This window comes from Myotis myotis, unplaced genomic scaffold, assembly GCF_014108235.1.
Source record: "Myotis myotis isolate mMyoMyo1 unplaced genomic scaffold, mMyoMyo1.p scaffold_m19_p_3, whole genome shotgun sequence".
Taxonomy (NCBI): domain Eukaryota; kingdom Metazoa; phylum Chordata; class Mammalia; order Chiroptera; family Vespertilionidae; genus Myotis; species Myotis myotis.
In genome coordinates, this window is record NW_023416335.1 from 86,187,459 (window position 1) to 86,210,823 (window position 23,365).

Sequence of the window (23,365 nt, forward strand, 5' to 3'; positions counted from 1 at the left end):
TATTCTTAGAAAATATTACTGACTGGACCTCCCTATGTTTTGTTTTGTTTTGTTTTTAACTAAACCACCATTAAGCTATTACTTGGGTAATTACCTTGATTAAAAAAAAATTACTTTTTTACATTAGTTTTAAAGGCTAAGAGTCATTGTTTATGCCTGTTTTTACAAATTACCACAAACCTGGTGGTTTAAAACAATACACATTTATTCTCTTGTAGTTCTGGAAGCTAGAAATTTTGTTTTGTTTTTTATCCTCTACTGAGAATATGTTTATTGATTGTTGTTGGGGGTGGAGAAACATCCATTGACCAGGGATTGAACCCATAACCTTTTGGCATACAGGATGACACTCCGAACACCTGGCCAGGGCATGGAAACCAGAAATTTAAAATGGATTTCATTGAGCCAAAAACAAGATATCACAATGGCCATGCTTCCTCCAGAAACTCTAGAGGAGAATAATCTATTGCTTAGCCTTTCCCAGCTTCTGGAGCTCTCCTCATTACTTGGTTAATGGCGACATTAAATGCCTTTTCTCCTCCTGTTGCCATTATCACATTGCCTTTTACCTCTTCTGTCTTCAAGTCCTCTGCCTCCCTCTAAAAAGGATACTTGTAATTCCATTTAGGGCTTATCCAGATAACCAGGATAATCTCTCCATCTCAAGAGCCTTAACTTAATCACATCTGTACAGTCCCTGTTGCCACATAAGGTAACATTCACAGGTCCCAGGTAGTATTAGGACCTGGATATCTTGGGGGCCATTATTCAGCCTACCACAGCAAGATTACTGGGCTGTATTGTTTAGTACTCTGTTTTACTATCACTTATCATGTTTTCTCCTACCCTGCTGCTTACACAACAGCTAAAATAGGAGGGACTAAAGAGAGTAGAAGAAATTCCTTTGGTAATTTGGAAATTCAGCAGTAATTAGGACCAATCAAGTGGGTTTTATTCCAAAAGTTCTAAGAGAATTCAAAATTAGGAAACCTATTACTATATGATAGTAATTTAGAAGAAAAACTATAGCATCTTGACAAATTATGAAAAGGTATTTGATAAAAATTTAGCACCCATTTCAATTAAAATTCAAAACAAATTAGGACTTAAAAGGTAATTCCTTATTTGATAGTTATTTTTGTATTAAGTAAAATACCATCACTAAACAGTGAAAGCATTCTGGTTACAGCAGAAACAAGTGAAAGTTGCCAGTTATCCTCACCTTTATTTAACATTATTCCGGAAGTTATAGTTAATGCAGTATGATTTGGAACCAAGACAAGAAGTATAGCCATGGTGGCTAGCCTGGGGAGCAAAATTATCATTATTTAGAGATGATATGATTTTCTATTTAGACAACTCAGTAGAACTAACTATAAATGCTATTAAAACTAACAAGAGTTCAGTAAAGCAGACTGACAAAGACTAAAGGTTTTCTTTGAAGCAGAAGTTACTCTAACCGCCCTTTACCTCTATTGACAAAATAAGCAAAAATGGTTGGAGAATGAGAACCTAGTCTTTTTTATGTAGCACCCTAAATTTCTAAAGCTCTTTAGTTGTCCTGACCTGCAGACTTTTCTCTTTCCCTTATACTCCTTTTTCTTTTCTGCTTATACTCTTTCATTGTTAAATCTAAGCAGTAGCAGCTCCAAAATCTTTATTGTAAAAAAGCTTAGTAGCTATCTAAGTGGAGGTCTGGAGATGTGTATGGACATTTTCTTAAAACTCTGCATAGAACTTTTCATAAGCTAAGGAACACCACCAGTGGTTCATATCAAAGATGACCGTTGCCACCACTGCCAATCCCCCCCCTTGAGATTATGGGTTCCATACCTGGAAAGCGTTTCTTTTATTAAAGCCAGAGGTTTAGCATCAGCTAAAACAGGCACTTAGTTCAAGAAGTTATGCAAAGATACCTATTCTCCAATTTTTGAATTCTGCATTTAACAAAGAGTAACTATCATATAAAAGATCTATGTAATCTCATCATTCTCTTGAGATCCATGACATGCATGTAATTAAGATGACTTTTGGCCTTGCCAGTTTGGCTCAGTGGATAGAACGTTTGCCCTTAGACTGAAGGGTCAAGGATCCGATTCTGATCAAGGGCATGTACCTCAGTTGCAGGCTCAATCCCCGGCCCTGATCAGGGCGTAGGCGGGAGACAACCAATTGTGTCTCTCTCACATCATTGTTTCTCTGTCTCTCCCCCTCCCTTCCACTCTCTAAAAATCAGTGGGAAAATATCCTCGGGTAAGGATTAACAACAACAACAAAAAAAATGTATGATAGTCAATATGTTACTGTCAAGTAGGAATTGATGTGGATTTATCTTTTTACAATAATATACCTGACATGTAATAATTATCCATTTCTTTTAGGGAAAAGGAAATGGAGAATTTTGTCAGTGTTACATGGGCTCACAGAAGCAATTTAAAATTACTAAACTATCACCAGCAATGGGATGTAAATTTAGACTATCAGCCAAAAATGAGTATGGCACAAGGTAAAATACACTTTAATGTAGATATTTTAGCTTATCCAGTCAACTTTATTTGTGTAAATTATTTACAGTCCAAATTATCTGCTAAAATTCTGCTATGTTATCATTTTATTGCTATAGTTGTATTAAAAGCTATAAGATAATGTGTTAGTTACATAAACTGCAGTTTTAAAAGAATGCTAATTTATTTTTAGGTGTTTGACTTGGTTACTGTAAAGATATCAAATTCAAGATATATTATTGAAGTTATAATTAGTTATCAAAAATGTCATTTATCAAAAGTTAATTCTTTATAAAAATAACTTTTTCTCATTTCTTCTTAAACAAATTTCATATGTTTCAACAGTGGTTTTAGTGAAGAAGTTTTATATTACACCTCAGGCTGTGCCCCTTCTATGCCAGCAAGTCCTATATTAACTAAGGCTGGTGTTACTTGGTTATCCTTACAATGGCGTAAACCCTCAGGAACACCATCAGATGAAGGAATTTCTTACATTTTAGAGATGGAGGATGAAACTTCAGTGAGTATGAATATGTATTTTAAATGGGATATTTAAAACATTTCAGTGTGGTATTAATCCTAATACTGTACATATTGCCACAATAGTTAGATCCTTCCCCAAATCTTTTGAATCCTTGGTTGGTTATATTTTGGAGGTATTGGGAATGAGGGAGAATTCAGTCTTTATTTTTCTTGATGTGTAGGAATGAGTTTTGTTTTTTATGTTTTTGTATGTATGTTTGTGCCTGGAAATAACATCAAGTGTATGTCAAATATATATGTTTTGGGGGAAATAAAGAGAGGGGAAGATCACCCAGCCTTCTAAACTAAGCAACTCTAAAAGATAAGGAAATACTATGTCTGCCTTCTCCAACTGTGTTTATACACTGCTTTCCCAAGTACCACGGGGGACTTAAAGAACCTCACATGAGATTCTATAGTACAACCTAAATCTAGTTACTACTGGCTCATTTTCTGTGAACTGGAATCAAGCTGAATAAAAGTTAGGCTGTCCTGTATTAGTTATATATAGTTCCATAGCTTTTTAGAGCTACTTTGAAACAATATGAATAAAAAATAGCATTGGTTTACTCCTAGGTATATATCCAGGAGAATTGAAAACACATGTTCGTACAAAAATTTCTACATGAATTTTCATAGCAGCATCATTCATAATAGTCAAAAAGTAGAAACAACCCAAATGTCCATCAACTGCTGAATGGATAAACAAAATGTGATATAGCTATACAATGGAATATCATTCGGCCATATAAAGGAATGAAGTACTGGCACATGCCACAACATAAGTGAATCTTGAAAACATTGTACTAAGTCAAAGAATTCTGTCACAAAAGATCTCATATTATGTTATTTAATTTGATGGATATAGGCAAATCTGTAAAGACAGAAAGTATATTAGTAGATGAGAAAAGAGGGGAAGTGACTACTAACCAAAAAATCAAGTACAGGCTCTATTCTGGAATTAGGTATTAAGTGATGGTTATAAGTGAGGTATTGAGTGACTCACAACCTTGTGAATATACTATAAACCATTGAATTTCATACTTTAAAATGGGAATTCTTTGGTACATGTATTATACCTCAAATTTTTAAAACGTTAAAAATAGCATTGGAAAATTAATGAAGCATTGTCACTGGGGCTATAAATAGCAATCCCAAACCTAAGTGACATTCCTACCTGCCAGGACAACCAACCGTCTATTTATTCATCTAAACACAACTATGTGTTCAGGGCAACTTAAATACATTAGTTATAGTTGTGTTTAGCTCTTAGAACATCTGTCTGGGAAATTTCTGTTCTAGAGATAAGGTTACTGATAGTCAAGTTACCATTGCCTCTCACTCTTCCCTCAACACAAAAATCTTCTCTGAGATACTCTCTTTACTGAGAATAAGTGGTCTCCTTCATCCTTCTATATTTGTTAGTAGCATTTCTGGATCTGTCCACTCAAGTTAGAAACATCAGTATGAGAATTACACTAAACAGCATTGATCACATAGCACATAGGTGAAGATGAAGAAAACCTGAGTCTTTTCACATATTCATTATTCCCCATATTTCTGCTGTTAGACATCTAATGAAGATTTGTTTTTTCCCCTTTCCAGGGATATGGTTTTAAGCCTAAATATGATGGAGAAGATCTTACTTACACAGTGAAAAATCTCAGACGTAGTACAAAGTATAAGTTTAAGGTAAGCTTTGGAAACCCCCTAAAAGATTTATTTGTTGTTCTTGTTATTCCTTGGTTTTAAAGCCAAGTATATACTTCACTCCTTTGGTTTTAAAATCTTAAATAATTTTGGCCTTTTCTAATGTGCTTTGTTTTACTTTCTTACTATATAATAGTGCTCCTCAAACATTATGTACAGTAGTCCCATCTCTCTTATCTGCAGTTTTACTTTCCATGGTTTCAGTTACTGATGGTCAACAGAAATCTGAAAGTAGTAAATGGGAATCTCCAGAAGTAAATAATTAATAAACTTTAAATTGCGCACTATTCTTAGTATCTTGATGATACTAAAATTGAAAAAAGAAATTCATGTTAGTTTTACTGGCACACCTTAAACAGTGGAAGTTACAGACACAGTGTGTAAAAACATGAACAGAAAACGTGTTCCACTTGTTGGCAACATGTTGTGCCAGAAAGTATGGAGCTTATTAGGAGACTTGAGCAAGGGATCCTCTGAAACAAGTGACCACATTCACACAACTTTTATTACAGTATGTTGTTATAATGTTCTATTTTTATTAGTTGTTTTAATAACACTGTGCCTAATTTATAAGTTAAACTTTATCATAGTTATGTATGTAAAGAACATAGTACATATAGGATTCAATAATACCCCAGTTTCAGGCATCTACTGGGGGTCTTGGAACTTACCCCCACAGGTAAGGGGGGCTACTATATTTAAATTCAAAACAGTTTTAATGTTTTATGGAACTCTTATTTGTAAATGTGAACAAATATCTTTTAAAATGTGCATGTTTTTAAACATAATCAGAATAAAATCTTTGGCAGGGATATCAAAGTAATGTTACTTTTTTCCCAGTGCATCATATCAAATGGTACACAATTTCAGTTCATTCCATTACTGACACTCACTTGGTGAAGGTGATATCTACCATATTTCTTCACTGTAAAGTTGTTCTTTTTCCCTTTATAATAAGTATTTTGTAAATACTGTGTAAACGTCTTGTTCCTCATCAAAATTTTACCCATAGTTTTAACACCCATTGATAATTCCTGCTTGAATCATTACTATGATTAATCGTTGCTAAGTGTGATTTTTTTTATTTTATCATTCCTTCTACATTTATTAGTTGGCATTATAATATAAGGAAAAGCTTTCTCTTTTCATTAATTTATATCATCAATGTGAACTCATGGATTGCTTTTTATTGAGTGGGCTATATTTTGTTACTGTGATTACCAGTTATGAGATAAGACTCAAATTGTCTCAGGTTTGGGAGCCCCTTCAATCTGGCTTCTGAATACTTTAGCCATGACCCTCCCCTCATTATTCTTTGAGCCCTTCCTTTCTGGCACATGGAATTCCGGTTTCATACGTTCTCTTCTTTAACCTTGGAATTTGCTGTTTCTCAAAGTACCTGGGTCCTTTTAGTGGACAGTGATATTTAGAAACCAAGATCTGGTAGTATACTTACTGCTATAAGGGTTTGCTACTCCTGGACACCCTCTCACTGAACAGAGCTAGGAACTATGTGGTGTGTGTGTGTGCACGCGCAAACTAAATACCTCCAGTTTTAATCCAATGCCACAGGTTAATTCTAGTTTTCTCCCTTTATTTCTGACTTCCTTCATTGTCAGTGAGAAAAATTGCCCAAGTTGTGTTCAATATATTTACTTATTGGATCAAACGCTTCCCCTTTCCCTTATACTCTTCCCTATTCAGGGTGCTTGAGTTCCTACTGGGCGAATGCTACTGCCTCCACTCCTGTCCACAAATACTTGCCTTGTTTAGTCCATCTGTTGATTTTGGACTGAATTATTTTGGAAGAAAGGCAGAGAAGACTGCATGTTATTCTTGCTTACTGAGGCATGGAGACCCTACGTCAGGGGTCCTCAAACTTTTTAAACAGTGGGCCAGTTCATTGTCACTCAGACCGTTGGAGGGCCGGAATATAGTTTAAAAAAAAAACTATGAACAAATTCCTATGCACACTGCACATATCTTATTTTGAAGTAAAAAAACAAAACGGGAACAAATACAATATTTGTATTTGCATGTGGCCCGCGGACCTTGGTTTGAGGACCCCTGCCCTACATATTATTCTTGCTCACTTGAGACAGTAGCAAGCTTTGAAAAATATTGGATATATTTTAGCTCTGACTTGGTCCATGGTGTATATCACTATTTCTTGGCAGACAGTGATTATATTAACATACCAATTAATATAAGCCAGCCTACATTTTTGTGCAGAAGTTTACACAAAAATATACCAGGATACTAGTAGTTGATAAACTCAGCATTTGAGTTTTTCTGTAGGTCTTGTTTAATCAAATCATCCTATCTAATAATAGCCAAACATGGTAATTGACCGTACCTTCACTACACCTCCCATGGATAATCAGCGAGATATTCAAATTAACCACCAACAAAGATGGCGGCTAATTTGCAAACTGCAGGCAGGACGGGACAGCAGGAGCCGCCAGCGCCAGCCGCCATCCATGCGACGCCAGAAGCTGCTTGCCTGCCGCCCGGGACCAGATCTGGTCCCGGGCCGCAGTCACGCCAGCCCTGCAAGCCCCAGGAGCCGCCTGCCTGCCGCCCGGGACCCAATCCGGTCCCGGGCCGCAGGCACGCCGGCCCCGCAAGCCCCCAGAGCCACCAGATATGGCAGTAACTCTATCAGTAAGCACTCTGAAAGTCAGTGGCATAAATGCACCAATTAAAAGACAGATTATGAGCGTGAATCAAAAACAAAACCCACTTTAAATATAAAGATACATATAGATTAAAAGTAAATGAATTAAGCTGCAGCCTGTTTTGCTCAGTGGATAGAGCATTAGCCCTTGGACTGAAGGGTCCCAGGTTAGATTCCAGTCAAGGGCATGTACCTTAGTCGCTGGCTTGAACCCCAGTCCCTATCAGAGCATGTGCAGGAGGCAACCAATCAATGTGTCTCTCCCTTTCCCTTCACTCTCTCTAAAATTCAATGGAAAAATATCCTTGGGTGAAGATTAACAAAAACAAAGTAAATGGATTAAGTAACATTAAAGAGATTATAAGAAAAATATATTCCAAATTTTGTTAGTGTATAATGGTTATGTTTAAATTATTAACACCTAAGAAATTGGGTGAAGGGTACATATAATATGTTGTAGTATTTTATAGTTTATTTTTACATGTATCAGATTATTTCAAATTAAAATACTAAAAAATTAAAAATTAATAAAATATTAATTGAAATGTATCTGCATTACATGAAAAATCTCCTAATTGCTTCTAGCATAATTTATTAAATTGTGCTAAAATTTACAAGGGTTCAATTAAAAAATATCTTAATTCTAAATGATATAATCGAAAATATATAATAGTGCAGTTATAAGCACTTATCTGAAAATAAAAATTTAAAGAAGTGAATTTAAAGAAGGGATTAGCCAAAGAAAATATATGCACAACCCATGGACACAGACAACAGTATGGTGATGGCCAGAGAGAAGTGGGGGCAAGAGCTGGGTAGAGGGGGCAAAAGGGGAGAAATAGGAACATCCTATATAATCTAATCTAATAAAAGACGAACATGGTAATTAACCGTACCTCCAACACACTTCCCATTGGCTAATCAGGGTGATATGCAAATTAACGGCCAACCAAGATGGCGGCCAGCAGCCAGGCAGCTGAAATGAACAGGTGGCTTGCTTGCTCCAGTGATGGAGGAAGCCAAGGTTCCCCGCCTGCCGCTGCCGGCCTCTGAGCTGCACTCTAAGAAACAATGTTGCAATTATAGAAGCAAAACAAACCCCAGAAACCTGCTTTCAGCCAGCTGGGCCTCAGGGCTGGAGCTGAAACAGTGTTTCAATTATAGAAGCCAAACAAACCCAGATACCTGCTTTCAGTAGCTGAGGTCTCAGAGCTGGAGCCGAGCCTCAGAGCTAAAGCTGGCTCTCAGCTCCAGTGACAGCCATAGAAGGTAAATAAATCCCAGAATAAAAAAGAAAAAGAAAAAAAGGAAAGGTTGCGAGCTTCAGTCACCCGCCAGCCTGAAAACGGCCCTCAGCCCCTCACCCAGACTGGCCAGGCACCCCAGTGGGGACCCCCACCCTGAAGGGGGTGTGACCAGCTGCAAACAGCCATCATCCCCTCATCCAGTCTAGCCAGGCACCCAAGCGGGACCCCCACCCTAATCCGGAACACCCTTCAGGGCAAACCAGCCGGCCCCCACCCGTGCACCAGGCCTCTATCCTATATAGTAAAAGGGTAATATGCAAACTGACCCTAACAGCAGAAAGACTGGGAATGACTGGTCACTATGACACACACTGACCACCAGGGGGCAGACGCTCAATGCAGGAGCTGCCCTCTGGTGGTCAGTGCGCTCCCACATGGGGGAGCTCTGCTCAGCCACAAGCCAGGCTGATGCCTGCCAGTACAGCGGTGGTGGTGGGAGCCTCTCCTGCCTCCTCAGCAGCACTAAGGATGTCTGACTGCAGCTTAGGTCTGCTCCCCGCTGGCAAGTGGACATCCCCCAAGGGCTGCCGGGCTGCCAGTGGGATGTCTGATTGCCATCTTAGGCCCAATCCCCCAGGGAGCAGGCCTAAGCCAGCAAGTGGTCACCCTCGAGGGGTCCCAGACTTCGAGAGGGCACAGGCTGGACTGAGGGACCCTCTTCCCCCCCCCCCCGGAGTGCACAAATTTTTGTGCACCGGGCCTCTAGTAATAATAATAAAAGGCTAATATGCAAATTGACTGAACTGCAGAATGGCCGGTTGCTATGATGCGCACTGGCCACCAGGGGGCAGTCGCTCAATGCAGGAGCTGCCCCCTGGTGGTCAGTGCACTTCCATATGGGGAGTGCACTCAGCCAGAAGCTGGCTCATGGCTGGCCAGCGGAGAGGTGGTGGCAGGAGCCTCTCCCACCTCTGTGGCAGCACTAAGAATGTCCAACTAACGGTTTAGGCCCGATCCCTTGGGGGCCTGAGCCTTTAGTCAGACATCCCCCGAGGGCTCCCTGGCTGCCAGAAGGATGTCTGACTGCAAGCTTAGGCCTGATCCCCCGGGGAGTGGGCCTAAGTCAACAGGTGGACATCCCCCAAGGGTTCCTGGACTACAAATGGGCGCAGGCCAGGCTGAGGGACCCCCCCCTCCCCCGAGTGCACAAATTTTTGTGTACTGGGCCTCTAGTTTCAAATAAATGATAAAAGCCACTATAAATTGTTTTAACTTTCAAAGATCTAAAATAAATTTATTACTCCTTAAGAACCTTAGAAAGAACATTTTAATGATAATGGTAACTTTGATTATGCAGGGCATAATTATATCTGTTATACTGTGCTTTATATATTAGTTTCATTTTCAGAACTTCTAGTAACACTGTATTATTTTAATTTCTAAATAATTTTCATATTTATAGGAATTATAAAATACCTGAGATGTGTATACATTTATTCTAGTTTTCCTCTGATGATGATATTGAATTGTATTTTTGCTTCAATAATGATTATCAATAGGACTTCTGAGCAAGTTGTCCGTGTCTTCATAATTTAATAAATTTATTAAAATTCTTAGAATTCTACTACTGTGTAACAGCATGGTGTTGTTGCAACATAGAGACAAAATGTATACCTACAAGTAGGAGTTAAATTCCTTACTAATTCACTATAAACAAATCACCAATTTATATTCAAAACTGTTTCACTATGGCAGTCACTCTCAAATTGCAGGATATACAAATCCGAGATCTAGAACAGTAGTTCTCAAAGTGTTATCATCAAACCATTCTATCAACATCACTTGGGAATTGTTAGAAATATTAATTCACTGGCCCCAACCCAGATTTATTCAATCGGAAATTCTGGCGGTAAAGCCTGGCGATCTGTATCTTAGAAAACCCTCCAAATGATCCTGATGCTTACTGAAATTTGAGAACCACAGATCTAGAGCAGAAAAAAAAAACATTTTAGGAAAGGGAAAATGATGACTGTATAAAGTTTTCTAGAAGCCCAGACATTTATTTTGAATCTACCATGTACTGGGTACCAGCTGAGAGGGTTTTAAATCATTAAATATTACTGCAATGTCTGTCTTTCTTTTCTGGCGTGGCATTGCAGACTCCTCTTTCAAGGAAATATATTAAAACAAAATCTTAACTTAGAAATCTTAGAATACTAAGCAAAAGCAATAAAAATATACAGGATGTAATTATTAAATAGTATGTTATTTTTTTAAAGAAACAATAAGGATATGAATTACATAAAATTCTAAAATGATCAAGTTTTCCAAATGCTAGAGTTCTCGATTCGATACTAAGGACAGTCCTAGGACATTCAAAATACTAAAACAAAATTAGAACAATGAAAGAATTTAAAGGATAAAATAAAAATGAAAGTAAAGATTTAAAGCATAAGAAAGCAGTCATTTCTTAAAATAAAGCAAACAATACTAATTTCATCAAATGGTTCACTGGAAGCTGAGCCAAGACCTGAAAAGAAGAAGAATTAAAGGCTTCAGGGGCTAGTAGTATACAGTTCCTGTGATTCTGAGCCACTAGAAAGCTGATGCCTTGTTTCCTGAAAAATAGTTTTTCAAGTAACAAGGCTTCTAGATTCTAAGGCAGTGGTTCTCAACCTTTGGGTCGCGACCCCTTTGGGGGTCGAACGGCCCTTTCACAGGGGTCACCTAAGACCATCAGAAAACACACATATAATTACATATTATTTTTGTGATTAACCACTATGCTTTAATTATGTTCAATTTGTAACAATGAAATTGGGGGTCACCACAACATGAGGAACTGTATTAAAGGGTTGCGGCATTAGGAAGGTTGAGAACCACTGGTCTAAGGGCTGAGAGTCCTTAGATAATTTCACTTTAACTTGTTACCTGTTTTTTTGAGGCCTTTCATTAATGAAGAAAAGCAAAATAGTACCTGGATCTGTTAACTTCGTTGAAGTTATGTACTTATATAACAGCATCTATGACAGTACATAGTCATGTTCCCTTCCTTTTTTCTCATCTTATCTGCCTTCCTTTCTCCTCTGTCATTTCTGTCTTTAAGAATACTAAAGTTTTCTGTATTGCTTTCAGGCTATTCTCTTGCCTTCTAATCCAAGTTCTATTTTATAGCTAGATTAACCTTTCTGAAACAGCTTTCCCTCTGAAAACCAGTTTCCTTAGTTTGACATAGGTAATGTTGTTTTTTTATTATTCTGATCAATTCAGTTTTTTAAATGTACTGCTTTTTATTCCTTACATAAACAGGCTACCTTACTAGATTGATTACTCATTTTTTCCTGAGCAGAGCTTGCAATTTTGCTGTTCACTTCTGCTCTTATACTCAGGGTTTTCTGTTCTGTCTTACCCAATAGTAGATTTATTTAAATCCTCGTCGATAGTCCCCTTTCACTGCTGCCCCATATTACTTACATTTGCCTTTTTCAAGGATTCCTGAATCATTTTTTAAGCCATAGTCATCTTTTTGTGTGTGTAATTCTTTTGATATGCATATTGTCTGTCTTTTGCATAAAGATTCTAATTTAAGGTAAGGTGTGCACCACACCTAGAATTTTTAGCACCATGCTCCCTCTATGGCAGGCACTAAATGAATGTTTTGATTATTTGTAAAATTGGGATGGGCTGAGATAACCTTATAGCTTTACTAGAGGCCCGGTACACGAATTCATGCATGGGTGGGGTCCGGCCACCTGCCCCAATCAGGGGCAGGACCAGCTCGGGGGAGAGGCCATGGAAGGTTGAGGGGAACCGATTGGGTCCCTGATGGGTCCGGTTGGCCACCGCCGTGCATGTTATAGTGACCAGTCATTCCTTCATTCCAGTCACTTGGCTTTTATATATAGAGATACATTTATGACCAACTGAAGTAAAAGGTGTCAATGATGAAATATTATATACCTTTAAAAACATAATTAGTGAATCTTTATCGTCTTTAGGGAATCTGTTCTTTTTTTTTTCTTTTTTCTTTTTAATCTTCACCTGAAGATACATTCTTATTGATTTCAGAGAGGTGGGGAGCGGGGAAGGGGGGGGGGGGTACGTCAACCAGTTGCCTTCCATACACACCCCAACTGGGGATCGAACTCAAAGCCTGGGTATGCGCCCTGACTGGGAATTGAACCCACGACCTTTGGGTATATGAGATGACATTTCAACCAACTGAGCCACATCGTCCAGGGCCTGTTCTTATTATTAAAGTTTTCTCTAGTTATTAGGTTTTAGTAGACACACTGTACCATATTGGGAAGTGTTTTGATTCCCTTTGTAGTCTAATTTGTATAGCAGCAGAATGAAGAGACATCCTGAAAATCTATCTGAATAGTCCTGTGGGAGGACTGAGGGAACGTGAGCAAAATTGAGCAATTAGACTAAATTTTACTGAGTTCTCATGGGCTCCATGAGTTATTTGGGGTAGATTTATTTAGATCCTCATCTATAGTGTCATGGCATGTCATAATAGTCCCTGTCTATGAATCACTCAATAATTATTGAGCATCTACTCTATGATAAGCACTGTTCTAAAAACTAGGAATACAACAGTGATTGAAATAACTAATATTCTAGTGGAGGCAATAGAAAGTCAAAACAAATATCAGATAGTTGTAAGTTAACTAAAATAGGGTGACATGGCAATTACTTGGGTAGTCAAGGAAGTCTTCTCAGAAATGACATTTGAACATATACAAATAGAAAGAAGGAGGTAGCATGCCAAGATCAGAAAGAACATTACAGACAGGGGGAATAATTACTAATGCAAAAGGTCCTAAAGTGGAGGTAGTCAGGGGTGAAATCACATAGGCCAGTGGTTGGCAAACTCATTAGTCAACAGAACCAAATATCAACAGTACAACGATTGAAATTTCTTTTGAGAGCCAAATTTTTTAAACTTAAATTATATAGGCAGGTACATTGTTATTAACTTAATTAGGGTACTCCTAAGCTGGTCTTTGCTAAAAACGTCCTCAATCTGATTGAGGTACGTTTCAATCGCCACAAAGTTTCAATCACACTGTACATGCGCGCCCGCACGTGGTATTTTGTGGAAGAGCCACACTCAAGGGGCCAAAGAGCCGCATGTGGCTCGCGAGCCGCGGTTTGCCGACCACTGACAAGGGCCATAATAAGGAATTTAGATTTTATTCTGAGTAAGATAAGAAGCCATTGATGGGTTCTAAGCTGAAAAGTGATAAAGTCCCACTGGCTGAAGTGTAAAAAGTAAATGGGGTTGAGGGAAGGAATGGAAGCTGGAAACTAGTTGGTGGTATAGTGTAGTCATTCTGAAAAGATAGGATAAAGGAGGCATTGACTAAGGTGGTGGTAGTAGTAAAAATAGAAAAGTAGAGAAAGTTGACGGTATTTACTGATACAGTAGTCCCTCCCCCTTATTTGTGGGGGATATATTCCAAGACCCCCAGTGGATGCCTGAAACTGCAAATAGTACCAAATCCTATATGTACTTTTTTTCTATACATACGTTCCTATGATAGAGTTTAACTTATAAATTAGGCACAATAAGCAATTAATAACTAATAATAAAATAGAACAATTATAACAATACTAGAGGCCCAGTGCACAAAAATTTGTGCACTCAGGGGGGAGGGGGAGGGTCCCTCAGCCCGGCCTGTGCCCTCTCGCAGTCTGGGACCCCTCAGGAGATAACTACCTGCTGGCTTAGGCCTGCTCCCGGGTGGCAGAGGGCAGGCCCAATCCCTAGGTGCAGCCCCTGGTCGGGCTCAGAGCAGAGCTGATTGGGGAGTTGGGGCGCCGCCCCCTGTCATGCACAGAGCAGGACGGATCGGGAGGTTGAGATGCCACCCTCAGTCACGCTCAGGGTAAGGCAGATTGGGGGGTTGGGGCACCACCCCTGTCACACTCAAGGCAGGGTCGATGGGGAGGTTGCGGCGCCACCCCCTGTCACGCACAGAGCAGGGCCAATGAGGGGGTTGGGGCGCTGCCCCCTGTCATGCACAGAGCAGGGCCCATCAGGGGGGTTGGGGCTCCGTACCCTGTCACGCACAGAGCAGGGCCAATCAGGGGGTTGGGGTGCTGCCCCCTGTCACGCACAGAGCAGGGCCGATCAGGGGGTTGAGGAGCTCCCCCGTCACTCACAGAGTAGGGCCAATAGGGGAGTTGGGGCACCGCCCCCTGTCACACACAGAACAGGGCAGATCAGGAGTTGGGGCACCGCCCTCTATCACCCACAGAGCAGGGCCGATCAGGGGGTTGGGGCGCCGCCACTGTCACACTCAGGGCAGGGCCAATGGGGAGGTTATGGCTCCAGCCCATCACACACCGAGTAGGGCCCGTGGGGGGGGGGGTGGCGGGTTGGGGCGCCGCACCCTGTCACACACAGAGCTGCAGGGCGATCAGGGGGTTGGGGAGCTCCCCCCTATCAGGCACAGAGCAGGGCGGATAGGGAGGTTGTGGCCCCGCCCCCGTCACAGAGCTGCAGGGCGATCAGGGGGTTTGGGCGCTGCCCCCTGTCACGCTGATCCCGGTGCCAGGAGGCCTCTCGGCTCCGCTGATCCCGGTGCTGGGAGGCATATTACCCTTTTACTATATAGGATAGAGGCCTGGTGCACGGGTGGGGGCCGGCTGGTTTGCCCTGAAGGGTGTCCTGGATCAGGGTGGGAGTCTCCACTGGGGTGCCTGGCCAGCCTGGATGAGGGGATGATGGCTGTTTACAGCTGGTCACACACCCTTCAGGGTAGGGGTCCCCAATGGGGTGCCTGGCCAGTCTGGTGAGGGGCTGAGGGCTGTTTTCAGGCTGGCGGGTGACTGAAGCTCCCAACCGCTCCTTTTTTTCTTTTTTCTCTTTTTATTCTGGGTCAGCTTTAGCTCTGAGGCTGCTGAAAGCAGGTATCTGGCTTGTTTGGGTTCTATAATCGAAACACTGTATCAACTCCAGCTCTGAGATCCCGGCTGGCTGAAAGCACGTTTCTGGGGTTTCGTTTAGCTTCTATATTTGTAACAATGTTTCAAACTGCCAGCTCAGAGGCCGGCAAGGCATGTGGGGAACGTTGGAGTCCTCCGTCACTGAAGCAAGCAAGCCTCATGTTAGCTTGAAGCTGCCTGGCTGCCAGCCGCCATCTTGGCTGGCAGTTAATTTGCATATCGCCCTGATTAGCCAATGGGAAGGGTAGCGGACGTAGGGCTAATTACCATGTTTCTCTTTTATTCAATAGAATACTGTAATAAATGTTAGGTAAATGTGCTGTGAGGCACATGTGTATTATCTCTCTCTTCTTCACTCCTCCTCTCTCTGATAACCAAGAGGGCAGCTAAATGACTTAACGGGGGGGCAGTATGTATACATTGTGGATGCGTTGGACAAATGGATAATTCATGTCCTGGGCCAGCTGCAGTAGGACAGCGCAAGATTTCATCAGGCAACTCAGAAGAGTCACAATTTAAAACTTATGAATTATTTATTTCTGAAATTTTCCATTTAATGTTTTCAGACTGCAGTTGACCACAGGTCAGGGAAACTGTGGAAATTCCATCAAGTATCATCAGATTTAGCTTGTTCTTGTGATGACTCTTGCTTAGTATCAGAATGTTAGATTTACACTGAATACTTCTAGGACTGAATACTCTTATATATGCTTAATCCCTATCAAAAACATAAATAAGCCTGATGGCTTATCACAGTGTGAAAACTTTATCATTTGATTGAAGCTTTATGTCTCTCATCACTTTGTTCATTAAGCCAATATCATTGTGTCAAACATTATTTTATGTTTTTGTGTCTCGTCACAGGTTATTGCTTACAACTCAGAAGGTAAAAGTAATCCAAGTGAAATAGTAGAATTCACTACATGCCCTGATAAACCAGGAGTACCCATAAAGCCTTCAGTTAAAGGAAAGATACATTCACACAGTTTTAAAATAACTTGGGGTAAGATTTTATGCATATTTGTACATCATTACTTCTATATTTGATTAAAATGATTTGAATAGTAAGATAATTTTTAAAATATGTAAATAAATACGTTAGAGTAAGTTTAATAGGAAATGTAAGAGTCATGGTTTGAGGATCTTTTTTGTGAACAGCTATGTATGTACTCACACATACTAAGTTCAGATTTGATACACGAAGAATTTGGGGTCTACTGTAGAACTGTTGGCAGGGGCAACACTGTGTAAAATGAAAGATTGCTGAACTTGTAGTTAATGTCACCTAGGTCATCCTGGCTCTCATGAGAAATGAAAATCACTTATTCATTTAAAATAAACATTTATTAAACACCTACTGATATACTACTTAATGCAAAAGCAATAGATTAATGAGTTGCTGATATTAATAAAAAAGCATTGTAGGTGATTTCTTTTTTCTTTTTAAGCAACACCAGATTTGATATTATGTTTATTAGGATTTTCTGTCATTTTAAATTGCATGTACTTTGCCTAATACTACTATTGTTTCTTTGGATAGACCCACCAAAAGACAATGGAGGGGCATCCATCAGTAAATATATAGTGGAGATGGCAGAAGGTTCTAATGGTAAGAATAAAAGGCTAATATGCAAATCAAGTGAACAGCGCAGCAACCGGTTGCTATGATGCACACTGACCACCAGGGGGCAGATGCTCAATGCACGAGCTGCCCCCTGGTGGTCAGTGTGCTCCCACAGGGGGAGCGCCGCTCAGCCAGAAGCCAGGCTCACAGCTGGTGAGTGCAGCGGCGGTGGCGGGAGCCTCTCCCACCTCCACAGCAGACATACCCCCAAGAGCTCCCAGACTGAGAGAAGGCCCAGGCTGGGCTGAGGGGACACCTCCCCCCCCCGCTCCGCCCCCCCCCCCCCCCCCCCGCACACATTTCATGCACCAGGCCTCTAGTTTTATATGATCTTTTTTCTTTTCTCTTGGTTTTTATTTCCCTTTGTTTGTAGCAGTTAGGATTTTGCATGTTACAAACCACTTTAAGTTGTAATCTTTAGAAATACAACAAATCAAATGTGAGACTGCTATATACTTATATGATTTCATTTACATTTTCTTATTTTTTTGTTTGAATTGCTCAAGTCCAGTATACCTAAACTCTTCTGAAATTAGTTTATTCAGTTAAATTATACCCAGATGTACCAGAGAAAATTTATCTTCTAAAATTTAGTTAACTTACATTATACTAATTTTAATAAGAAATTTTATGCCTACTAAACTTTATTTTTGAGTGGCACATTTAACAATCTTTATTTCTTGAAATGACCTGTTGCCTGCAAAAAAATAAGGATATCTTTTAATTAAGACTAAACTTCCTGTGGTATTGGTTCTTTCTTTGTGTGTTATAATGTTATTACTGGACCAGTAAACACATTTAAAATGCTTAATTAAAAGCAAATTATCAATCTCAGCCAAAGTCTGTACAGAGTTACAGAGAAATTTACCTTCAACAAAGCCATGCAAAATTTGTCTAGGAAGCTACACACATAAAGAAAATTAGATCATTTCCAGGAAACTCAAAACAAGCTTAAATTGTTTCTGACAAATTACATAAACACTTATTTAGTGAAGCTAGGATACCTGCCGTGTCCATGATACCAAAATGTTAAACATTACCTTGGAGCTGATTGAACATAATTCTTCACTTTACAGGAAACAAATGGGATATGATATACAGTGGAGCTACTAGGGAACATCTTTGTGATCGACTGAGTCCAGGCTGTTTCTATCGTTTACGAGTTTACTGCATCAGTGATGGAGGACAGAGTGCGGTAATATTTATATAGAGATTTTTTTTCAAGTTTGATCAAATTAAATGAGAAGACCAGATGATACTTCAAATATTAAAATGTATTTATACATGTATAAAAGTAATTTCTGTCACCGGATGGTTAATTTTATAGTGGCCAGAATATCCTAATAATAGTCCTTAGTGCATATCTGTATTCAGTGAATATCTATTTTCAACTTTGGAAAAACAAGTATATGAAAACATTGTAGAAAATTTTATAAAGATAAATTTTATGCCCTAGCCCAGTGGTTGGCAAACTCATTAGTCAACAGATCCAGATATCAACAGTACAACGATTGAAATTTCTTTTGAGAGCTAAATTTTTTAAACTTAATCTATATAGGTAGGTACGTTGTTATTAACTTAATTAGGGTACTCCTAAGGCTTAGGAAGAGCCACACTCAAGGGGCCAAAGAGCCGCATGTGGCTCGCAAGCCACAGTTTGCCGTCCACTGCCCTAGCCAATTGGGCTCAATGGATAGCACATCAGCCTGCGGACTGAAGGGTCCCAGATCTGATTCCGGTCAAGGGCACATGCCGGGGTTGCAGGCTCCATCCCCAGTAGGGGGGCGTGCAGGAGTCAGCCAATCAGTGATTCTCTCTCATCATTGCTGTATCTCTCTCTTTGTCCCTATTCCTTCCTCTCAGAAATCAATAAAAATATTTTTGAAAAAAATATAAATTTTAGTATGTTGCTTAATAACCATACATAACAAATAGAAATAAAATAATTGTAAACTGATGTGTTGCTCCATAAATTACCAGGACAAACCATAAAATGTCATTTACTGTTTAATATTTATTAAGTAAATATTACAATATTTACTTATTTCCAAAAAGGTGGTAATTATTTTTATTATTAGAGACCTAATAGCCAAAATGAACTTAAAATGTACCATTGAGCCGAAACCGGTTTGGCTCAGTGGATAGAGCGTCGGCCTGCAGACTTAAGGGTCCCAGGTTCAATTCCGGTCAGGGGCATGTACCTGGGTTGCGGGCACATCCCCAATAGGAGATGTGCAGGAGGCAGCTGATCAATGTTTCTCTCTCATTGATGTTTCTAACTCTCTATCTCTCTCCCTTCCTCTCTGTAAAAAATCAATAAAAAATACATATATATTTTTTTAAAAATGTACCATTGACTACATATGAGACATATGTAATGTTCTGGAAAAGTACGGGGGTTTTTGTTTGTTTTTTTGTTGGTTTAATTTATTGTAGAGAGGGAGGAAGAGAAAGAAAGGGAAACATCAATGTGAGAGAGATACATTGATTGGTTGCCTCCCATATGTGCCCCGACTGGGGATCAATCCTGAAACTTGTGCCCTGACTAGGAATCAAACCTGAAACCTTCCCATGCATGGGACGACACTCAACCAACTGAGCCACACTGGACAGTACTCAGAAGTATGTTTTTTAATGGGAGTAATTTTTTTTCTTTTTAATGAACTTAACCAAGAGGGGTTTCTTAGAGCATTCATAATTGTTATTATATTTCAAATGGAATTTAATGTAGTAAAAGTACTTTTAAAAATGAATTGTTGAAAATGCAAGTATTCTGAAACTGCATGCAAGTCCTGCCCAACAGGCTTGGGATCCAGTTGCTTCATTTTCTCTAATAAGAAAATCTTCCTGGATTCTAAAAAAAAACAAACCTCCTACTCCCCCTCCCACCCACCCCCCCAAAAAAGCTATTTTTCTAATATAACATTATAGCATTCTTATATAAGATACATTTCTGAATAAGGTGATGACCAAATATTTTATTTATCTTTGGAAATAAAGTTAATTGTAAACCTTAACACAGTGCAGATAAGGCATATATGGCACTGGGTTTCTGTCAATGTTTTTAAGAAAATGTCTTTTAAAATAAAAGACTTTTTTTAAAAAATGGCTAAAAGTAATACCAAACACCTAGAAAGATGATAGGTACTTGGAAAAACTTACCTAATTTTTTAAATTATTTTTAGGTGGAAAGGAAGAAGAAAATCACTTTTTTAAATTAATAAATAAATTAAACAGGTGAAAAATACAGTATGCAATAAAGTGGCCAAAATAGTCTAAATCTCCTGAAAACATGGTAAATTGCATTCACAGAATGTTAAAACATCCTTAGAAGAGATTTGTGGATCCTTTGGACAGGGTCAAAATAATGTCCGTTAGGTTGTGTTGGATGTAAGGGTTTTTTGGTTTTTATTTATGTTTTGTTTTTGTTTTTTGAGTTTTCTTTTTCTCTGTTTTGTTTTGTTTTGTTTTTTATTTATGAAAAAAAAAGAAAAGGAAGAGCTTTTCTTTTTATTTATTTTGGTAACTTATTTTGTATATAGTATTCAGTGTCTTTGTGTATATAAAATTTTAGTTTTAATGACTTGCTCTTGATTTTATAAGGTTTGATTTTATTCAGAACTTTATTTTCAGTCAATAGTCAAGTATAATTTCAAATTTGGTACAATCTTTGTGTTTATGTTATTTTTCTTTAACAAAAGCAATCTCACTATTTAGTTTGGGGCATTTTTGTTTTGTTTTTGCTTTTGTTTTGGCAGGTATCTGAAACTTTACTTGTGCAGACTCCAGCTGTGCCTCCTGGCCCATGCCTCCCTCCCAGATTACAGGGTAGACCCAAAGCAAAAGAAATACAATTACGATGGGGTAATTTCCATTTTGGTAACAAATTATAATTAAGTTAATACTAAATATATTCCTCTTGTTAAGTTGCACAAATCTTTCCATCTTTAGGACCCCCTCTAGTTGATGGCGGATCTCCCATTTCCTGCTACAGTGTGGAAATGTCTTCTGTAGAAAAAGATGAACCCAAAGAAGTTTACCAAGGTTCTGAAATAGAATGTACAGTGAGCAACCTTCTCCCTGGAAAGACTTACAGCTTCAGACTACATGCAGCTAACAAAATGGGGGTAGGAAGACTGTGATGACTGAATTATAATCACAGTGTGTTTCATGTAACATATGTAATTAATTGCACCTCTTATTTGTGACTCCATATTTCACAATTTATAGCTGTAAATCTATACTGATAAATAAGATACGGTGAAATCATATTATTGTTATAGAACCTCAGTATTTTCAAATCCCACGTACAATTTGTGACATTTTAGACTTGAACTGAGCTAAAATTTGCCTTTCAGGTAGTACTAATAGGGTTTACTTACTAGTAAATTTAGGAGAAGAAACAAGATCATAAGATGAAGTATTTGTTTTTTGGGCTAGTTATATGCAGCATTTACTTTCCATTGACAACTAATTGTGATTCTTTTTTGGCCTAAGGAAAAAACAACTTTACATTTTAAGCACTTCTGGTTTTGTGTGGATTTTTTTTTTTTTTTAAATATATTTTATTGATTTTTTACAGAGAGGAAGGGAGAGAGATAGAGAGTTAGAAACATCGATGAGAGAGAAACATCGATCAGCTGCCTCCTGCACATCTCCCACTGGGGATATGCCCGCAACCCAGGCACATGCCCTTGACCGGAATCGAACCTGGGACCCTTCAGTCCGCAGGCCGACGCTCCATCCACTGAGCCAAACCGGTTTTGGCGATTTTTTTTAATATTATCTAAATATCTGTACAAATAACTCCATAATTGAACAAAAGATAGGTGATATCTCATTTTACAACTAAGGCAGCTGGGGCTCAGATTTTGCCCACAGTTACACAAACTAAGAAGTGGTAAAGATAAGCCTTAGACTTAGGTTTGTCAGACTCCACTCAACTGTGTCAACCTGTCTGCATTAAAGCAGGTTCTCTAAGGTCAAAGCAGTAATTTCTTACCTCAGTTGAGTAACACTGTTTCTTTGAACTATTCTGTAATTAAAATTTCACAAAATTAAACTGAGCTTCTTCCCTCCCTATTATTTAAGGTTTTAGTGAACTGTGCATATGTTCTCCAAATATCTATAACCTTATTTTTAAATTTCTTACATCAACTTTATATACTTTGTTGGCAGTTCGTACATAAGTCATCATCTTGAAAGCCCCACAAAGCTGCAGTATTTTGGGATCGCACCTTTAATACTAGTATCCTTAATCTGTATTTTTAAGTTTGTAATAATTTGTCTAAACCATCCTAAGTAAATACTTGCTTTCTGTATTTTTCAAAGAATATACCTGTTAGACCCATCTTAAATTATTGTAAATTTTAAGATAGAATTTATGCCTACCATCTCTTATACTTTTAATTGATATCTGTTTCTTCACTCCTCACAACTTTTTCTGACTGATCCCACCTACCTAATTCCCTAATGCTATGCCTTTCTTACAAAAAAACAGTTCATGAAGGAATAAGGGACAGGAGAAGAAAATATAGTAAATTAAACTTAAAAATACCCCACATATTCACTTCTGTGATCTTTAAATCTTTCTACTTTCTGTGAATGCTTTTAGACTTATATTATGACCAATTAGTCTTGAAGGAGAAGGATTATGCACTTATTTGTAAGTTTTTATAGAGAGCTATGCACTCGATAGGTGAAAAATGGAAATGGTGGTTACATTTGTTTTTCTAGTTTGGACCATTTTCAGAAAAATGTGATATTACTACAGCCCCTGGACCACCAGATCAATGCAAGCCCCCTCAAGTGACATGCAGATCTGCAACTTGCGCACAAGTGAATTGGGAGGTATTGTCATTTCCACTGGCTTATATTTACTTTCTTAGTCAATTAGAATCCTATCTAATAAACGACAAAAAGGGTAATTGACCGTACCTTTGCTACGCTTCCCATTGGCTAATCAGGGTGATATGCAAATTAACCGCCAACAAAGATGGCGGTCGGCAGCCACACAGTTGAAGTGAGCAGGAGGCTTGCTTGCTCCAGTGATGGAGGAAGCCAAGGTTCCCTGCCTGCCGTGGTCCATCTCTGAGCTCCGAAAGCAACAAATTTTCCATTATAG

The 23,365-nt window shown here is 38.9% G+C and overlaps 1 protein-coding gene across 8 annotated transcripts in view; it reads left to right on the forward strand.

The window, feature by feature from the left end:
• Window positions 1–23,365, forward strand: part of FNDC3A (fibronectin type III domain containing 3A) — a 239,055-nt gene that overhangs the window by 198,209 nt on the left and 17,481 nt on the right. For 7 of the 8 annotated variants that reach the window (XR_004965819.1, XM_036297627.1, XM_036297625.1 and 4 more), the window contains 9 exons: window positions 2,382–2,506; window positions 2,850–3,024; window positions 4,632–4,718; window positions 16,482–16,620; window positions 17,158–17,226; window positions 18,318–18,436; window positions 21,000–21,105; window positions 21,193–21,368; window positions 22,978–23,091. Coding sequence is in view for 7 of the 8 variants with exons in the window: in XM_036297627.1 (XP_036153520.1) it covers window positions 2,382–2,506; window positions 2,850–3,024; window positions 4,632–4,718; window positions 16,482–16,620; window positions 17,158–17,226; window positions 18,318–18,436; window positions 21,000–21,105; window positions 21,193–21,368; window positions 22,978–23,091 (1,110 nt within the window). In the remaining variant the exon portion in view is untranslated. The remainder of the gene's footprint in view (window positions 1–2,381; window positions 2,507–2,849; window positions 3,025–4,631; window positions 4,719–16,481; window positions 16,621–17,157; window positions 17,227–18,317; window positions 18,437–20,999; window positions 21,106–21,192; window positions 21,369–22,977; window positions 23,092–23,365) is intronic. The other variant, XM_036297628.1, reaches the window with a different exon arrangement.